At 40.8% G+C, this 6,390-nt stretch overlaps 1 protein-coding gene across 1 annotated transcript; it reads right to left on the bottom strand.

Moving 5' to 3' along the window:
• Positions 1-2,665: 2,665 nt before the first annotated feature.
• LOC126618124 (uncharacterized) lies at positions 2,666-4,164 on the bottom strand. The gene is made up of 2 exons (XM_050286217.1): positions 3,555-4,164; positions 2,666-3,452 (listed from the first exon to the last, which is right to left on the bottom strand). Exons 1-2 carry the CDS (start codon positions 4,162-4,164, stop codon positions 3,139-3,141), a joined length of 924 nt encoding a protein of 307 aa, XP_050142174.1. The 3' UTR covers positions 2,666-3,138.
• Between the last annotated feature and the right edge of the window lie 2,226 nt (positions 4,165-6,390).

Here is a 6,390-nt window from a genome sequence, read left to right as displayed (position 1 = left end):
ATTGGCGATGCTTCCTCATGCACCATTCGACTTAGGTGGTCAGCCACCACATTCTCCACGCCCTTCTTATCCCGAATCTCAATGTCAAACTCTTGTAGAAGCAACATCCATCGAATTAGTCTAGGCTTGGCCTCCTTTTTTGTGAGTAAATACTTGAGAGCTGCATGATCAGTAAAAATAATAACTTTAGTACCAAGTAAGTATGATCGGAACTTATCTAATGCAAATACCACAGCAAGTAATTCTTTTTCAGTGGTGGAGTAATTTAATTGAGCATCATTTAGTGTCCTAGAGGCATAATAAATAACATGAGGTTGTTTGTTCTTTCGTTGCCCCAAAACAGCACCAATCGCATAATCCGAAGCATCGCACATCAACTCGAATGGAAGGCTCCAATCTGGAGGTGTGATAATGGGAGCCGAAGTAAGAGCTTCTTTTAATTGCTTGAATGCCGTGGAGCATGCATCATCAAACTCGAAAGCCACCTCTTTTTAAAGCAATCGGCATAGTGGTTGTGAAATCTTGGAGAAATCCTTTATGAAACGCCTATAAAAACCTGCGTGACCAAGAAACGAACGAACCTCTCTAACCGAAGTTGGAGAGGGTAAGTGACGAACAAGGTCTACCTTAGATTTATCCACTTCAATGCCTTCTTCAGAAATAATATGTCCTAGAACAATACCTTGCTTAACCATGAAGTGACATTTTTCCCAATTAAGCACAAGATTCGTTTCAACACAACGTTTCAAAATTAAGGTCAGATTACTCAAGCAATGATCGAATGAATTACCAAACACGCTGAAATCATCCATGAATATCTCAATAATTTTCTCCACATAATCAGAAAAGATACTCACCATGCATCGTTGAAATGTCGCAGGGGCATTGCACAAACCAAATGGCATGCGCCTGTATGCAAAGGTGCCAAAGGGGCACATGAACGTTGTCTTTTCTTGGTCCTCCAGAGCTATCACAATTTGGTTATATCCGGAATATCCATCAAGAAAGCAATAAAATTTATAACCGGCTAACCTTTCTAACATTTGGTCCAGGAATGGCAACGGAAAGTGATCATTCCTTGTCATGGCATTTAACTTCCTGTAATCAATACAAACACGCCAACCGGTCACCACACGAGTGGGTACAAGCTCTTGTTCTTCATTCTTCACCACTGTGATCCCGGACTTCTTTGGAACAACCTGCACGGGAGACACCCAACGACTATCAGAAATAGGGTATATAACACCACAGTCAAGCAATTTTATAACCTCCTTCTTTACTACTTCCAACATGGGTGGATTAAGGCGACGTTGAGCCTCCCGAGATGGCTTAGCTCCCTCCTCCAAAAGGATGCGATGCATACACCTGGTGGGACTAATGCCTTTGATATCCGCCAAGGTCCATCCAATGGCAGATTTGTGCTCCTTTAACACCCTTATCAACTTGTCTTCTTCTTGGGCCGTGAGTGAGCTAGATATGATGACGGGTAGTGTTTGATCTTCTCCCAAGAAAACATACTTCAAGTGACTAGGTAATGGCTTCAACTCAAGTGTAGGTGGCTGCACAATGGATGGAAGTAACTTGTTAGCCAAAACCGAATCTAAAATTGAGAGTGAAGACTTACCAGAATGTGATGGCAATGACTCGAGGGCCGCGACCATTTCAAATACTTCACCATAAGGGGGCACGGCAATATGGTCAGATTCCATGCCGTGGGTTGCTTGGATTCCCCCACACTTGTTTCTTGCTCCTATGCTGTGCACTAAGGCTATTTCAAGTGCATCGTCGTTCATTCGATCCAAATGTACCTGTGCCAAAGAATCAACAATGTCAATAGCAAAACAAGAATGGTCCTCCATTGGATATTTAATGGTTTCAGAAAGATTAAAACGAATAATGTCTCCATCAACTCCATGGTTAATGTTCCCATAAACACATCTATTTTTGTTCTCGCTGTTTTCATGAATGGTCGGCCTAGCAAGATTGGCAATGATGGAGCATGGCTTGAATCCTCCATTTCTAAGACATAAAAATCTACAGGAAATATAAGATGATTGACCTGCACTAAAACATCCTCAAGGACTCCCTTGGGATAAGCGTTAGAACGATCGGCCAATTGAATTATCACGCCATCCTATTTTAACTCACCAAGGTTCATTGATGCATAAATGGAATATGGCATAACATTAATAGAAGCACCTAAATCTAACATGCATTTTTCAAATCTAGTGTTTCCAATTACGCATGGGATAGTAAAGCTCCCTGGATCCTTACACTTTGGAGGTAACTTCCGTTGCAAAACCGCGGATACATTTTCACTTACCTTCACAACTTCTTTGTTTGAAATTCTTTTCCTAGTTGTGCATAATTCTTTTAAAAACTTTGCGTACCTGGGCACTTGCTTAATAGCATCAAGTAAAGGAATGTTCACTTGGACTTTTCGAAAGGTATCCAAAATGTCCTTTTCGCTTTCTTCTTTCTTCGATTGTGCAAATCTGCGAGGGAAAGGAACATTGGGCAGATTAGTGTTCGAAATCACAACATTTGGAACATTTTTACCTGAGGTGGACGAATGGGATGTCTTAGATGGCTGCGGCATGGGTGATGGTACCCTTGCCGTGGGGTAGGTGTTCTCATCTTCCTTTAGTTGTATCTTCTCATTTTCCTTGTTTCTCACCTCTTTTCCACTTCGTAATGTGATAGCCTTTGCAGATTCGAAGCCACCCTTTGGATTGACCACCGTAGTGCTTGGTAACTTACCATTTTCACGGAATTGCCCCAAAAATTCGGCCATTTGGCCCATTTGCTTCTTCAGCTCATTAACCTCCTTTGCTTGGTTCTGCATTCCCTGCGCCATGGTGGTTAGTAACTGATATGTTTTATCATCATTCATAGACGTACCTGGGTTGGTTTGGGAAGATTGTGCCTGAGGAGGTGGTTGTGGTGCCATTGGCCTTGGAAAGAAACCCGGGGGTTGTCGGAATCCACTTTGTTGGCCATATTGTGGTGCATCTCTCCATCTGAAATTGGGGTGGTCACGCCATCCCGGGTTGTATGTATTGGAGAAAGGATCATTCCTTGGTTGGTTTTGATTCCTATAACCTACAGCATTGGCCGATTCCCATCCTCCATTCTCAATTAATTGAGGGCATTGATCAGATTGGTGTCCTTGAATGGAGCATACACCACAGATTGTAGTTCCTTGCGTTTGGGGCCTTCAACCAACTGCGATAACATAGACGTAAGGTTAGCCATTTGGGATTGTAACTCAGAAATAGAACTTACCTCATTGACATGATGTGGCCGTGGGGTGTCTCTTTGCCCAACACCTTCATATTGTTGTGCATTGAGTGCTCGATTCGCAATGAGGGTTTTGGCATCCCTAGGTGTCTTATCCACTAGAGCTCCTCCCGCGGAAGCATCCAACATTTGTCGTTCAAGTGGTAAAAGACCTTCGTAAAAGTATTGAAGAAGTAGCTCCTCCTTCATTTGATGTTGTGGACAAGAAGCAACAAGTGATTTAAATCGTTCATAATAAGATGGGAAAGATTCACCTTGGCTTTGCTGAATTCCACTTATTTTTTTACGAAGAAGAATGATGCGAGAAGTTGGGAAAAACTTCTCCAGAAACGCCCTCTTCATACTCTCCCAAGATGTAACTGTACCGGGAGCCAACTCGTATAACCAATCCTTGGCTTTGTCCATTAAAGAGAATGGAAAAGCCTTCATCTTTAAAATACTTCCGTCAACGGTAACCGGAGTCATACTTGAGCACACCACTTCAAATTCTTTCAAATGTTTGTTCGGATCCTCCATGGACAGCCCATGGAACTTTGGAATGTGGTGGAGCAAACTTGACTTTAATTCGAACTCTTCGGTTTTACCTTGAGCAGCCATGGGATATTGGATACACAATGGTGCGGCATTATCCAAACCCGATGCGGCAAGCTCCTTGAGCGTACGGTTGTCCATGGCTATACCTTGCTCTTCTCCACCCACTTGTGCCGTGGCCTTCTCTTCAACCTCAACTTCTTGCTCTTCTAATTCAGGCTCGGGACTAGGAGGATTAGACTCTTGCAATTTCTTTTTCCTTCTCAAAGTCCTCTCAAAATCACCGTCAAAGTCGGAGATATGCTCATGAATAGGTTGTGAGCTACGGGTCATAAACTAGTACCTAAAAACAAAGAAAACAAAACAAATCAGCAACTTAAACAAAATACAATAATTCGAAAGAAAACAATCCAAGAGATTAGCAAAGTTGCTAATCCCCGGCAACGGCGCCAAAATTTGATGTGAAAAATAAGTTAACACACAAAATTAAACCCTCTTTTTATCAAATGTAGTAAAGTATGTAAGTAGGGATCGTTCTAGGCCGGGGATTAGGAAGGATTGCTAAACACTTGAAAACTGACTTAAAAACATAAAAACAAAATTTAAAACACTAAACTAGACTCAAAGAATGCAAAACTATACTTTAAAACACTAAAACAAACCAAAAGACTCAAAACAGCACCTAACACTCAAAACTGCCATAAAAACACAATCTGGGCAGTTTTGAACACTAAGGAAGAAATTGAACGAAAATATGTTATAACTTGACTCAATACACTTAGAAACACAAACTAAATTGATTTCTAACTAAAATGACACTTGAAACTACAGGGGGAATTGGTTTTGACGAATTTAAAATAAAATAAGAACTTTGTAAAACAAAACAGGTTTTAAAACGACTTTGGTTTAAAACTTATGGATGGAAGGCTAGCTAGGAGGTTCTTCTTCACACATGTCACACTTGCATACAAAATGATTTCCAATTGCTTTTCGATAAGTTATGAATACTCAACGCCCCAAATTAACCGTGAATTGCACTAATTAACTCTCAGTTTTTCAACAAGTTATTAGATTGGATGATTGCATACGACAACCCAAAACATTCCCTACAAGTTCCCTACATGAATTGCATAATAGAGATACAAGCAAGAATCATTAAGTTCTATGAAAAACATAAGCATTGACGAGGCACTCGTTACTATGATTTGCATGAAACTTATGCCAAGAATTTACTTAACGTGATTGTGACTAGCAACCTTCACTACTTGTGAATATAAGTTCATAACGATTAGGTGAAACTCCCTTATATTCTAGCGTCAAATTCATGCATGAAAATTAAGCGTGCACTCTCAACCAACATACACAAATTAGTTTTTATACGAACGGATAAGTAAATTGAATTCACAATTCAAGAAACGCAATTGGAAGTAATCAAATCATATAGCAAGCATAAACATGGTTTTGAATCCCCCCCTAGCCAAGGGGGGTTTAGTTCCTCATTCTTGCAATACAAAGATACATAAAATTAGACATTAAAATCAAAGGAAAGAAAACACCTAAAATGCTCCAACTTGGAAAGCAAGTGCATCAATGGATCTCCCTTCCTCCTTGTTGCAGCATGAAACTTGTGGACAGATTTTTGGGTGGATTTATGGTGTAGAATGGATGGGGAATGATATGGAGGGGTTTAGGGTGAGTGTGGAAGAGTGTTTGATGGTTGGAAGGTGGTGGAGAACTAGGCAAAGAGGGTGGAAGAAGGTGGAGTGGCTGTTATGTTTTCTAGGCACTAGAATGGTGTTTTTGGGGTGTTTTGCTTCCTAGGGTGTGTATGGATGAATTTCTGTGATAAAATGATGAATATGGGGGATTGTTCTTTGGCCAAGGGTTGTAAACATGTATTTATAGGCCCCAAAAACCTTAGAAAATCAGGTTAGGCTAGGGATGAAATGCATGGCAAGTTGGTGTGTGTGGTGTGCAATGGTCCAAGGGTGAAAATGAAGTGATGATGCAAAGTGTGAAGGGTAAAATGGAGTGGTGTTGCAGCTAGCGAGCATGAATGATTGTGTACATTGCCTAGAGATGGAAAGGGAGGTGAAATGTGTCAACAAATGGGTCAAAGGTGCAACAACATGTGTGACACATGCCATTGGATTCCAAATGTGAATGATGGAGCATCAATTGGTGCATGTAATGGATGTAAAGGTTGTCTAAAATCTAATGGGTGAAGGGAACAAGAGGTATCAAGCAATTGAGTGAAATAATTAAATGAATTAAAGCATGAAATCAGAAATTATGTAGGGGACAAGAGTGATCAAGCATGGCATGGGAATCCAAAGGGAATTCTATGTGTTTTGCATGGCAAGGAGTGTGCAACTTGGAGTGACAAATTTTTGGGCTGAATTCTTTATCTTTTGGACACTAATTCTTCACATTCTTGGCCTCTTTAGTTCTCAAATTCGTCCATCCACTTTGGCCCATGCATTTGCTATCCATTCCAAGCCCGAAACATGCTCCAAAGGCCTCCAAAATGCATCTTCTTGCATACTTTGTACTTAGAGT

The sequence above is a fragment of the Malus sylvestris genome, chromosome 4 (assembly GCF_916048215.2).
Source record: "Malus sylvestris chromosome 4, drMalSylv7.2, whole genome shotgun sequence".
In the NCBI taxonomy this organism is placed as follows: domain Eukaryota; kingdom Viridiplantae; phylum Streptophyta; class Magnoliopsida; order Rosales; family Rosaceae; genus Malus; species Malus sylvestris.
The sequence above is the reverse complement of the archived record's forward strand: the minus strand, read 5'-3'. Positions and strand labels throughout refer to the sequence as shown.

Coding starts and splice junctions, on each gene's coding strand:
- LOC126618124 (XM_050286217.1), bottom strand. CDS start 4,164: ATGACCCGTAGCTCACAACCTATTCATGAGCATATCTCCGACTTTGAC. Junction 3,453..3,554: donor TGGAATTCAGCAAAGCCAAG/GTGAATCTTTCC, acceptor ACTTTTACGAAG/GTCTTTTACCACTTGAACGA.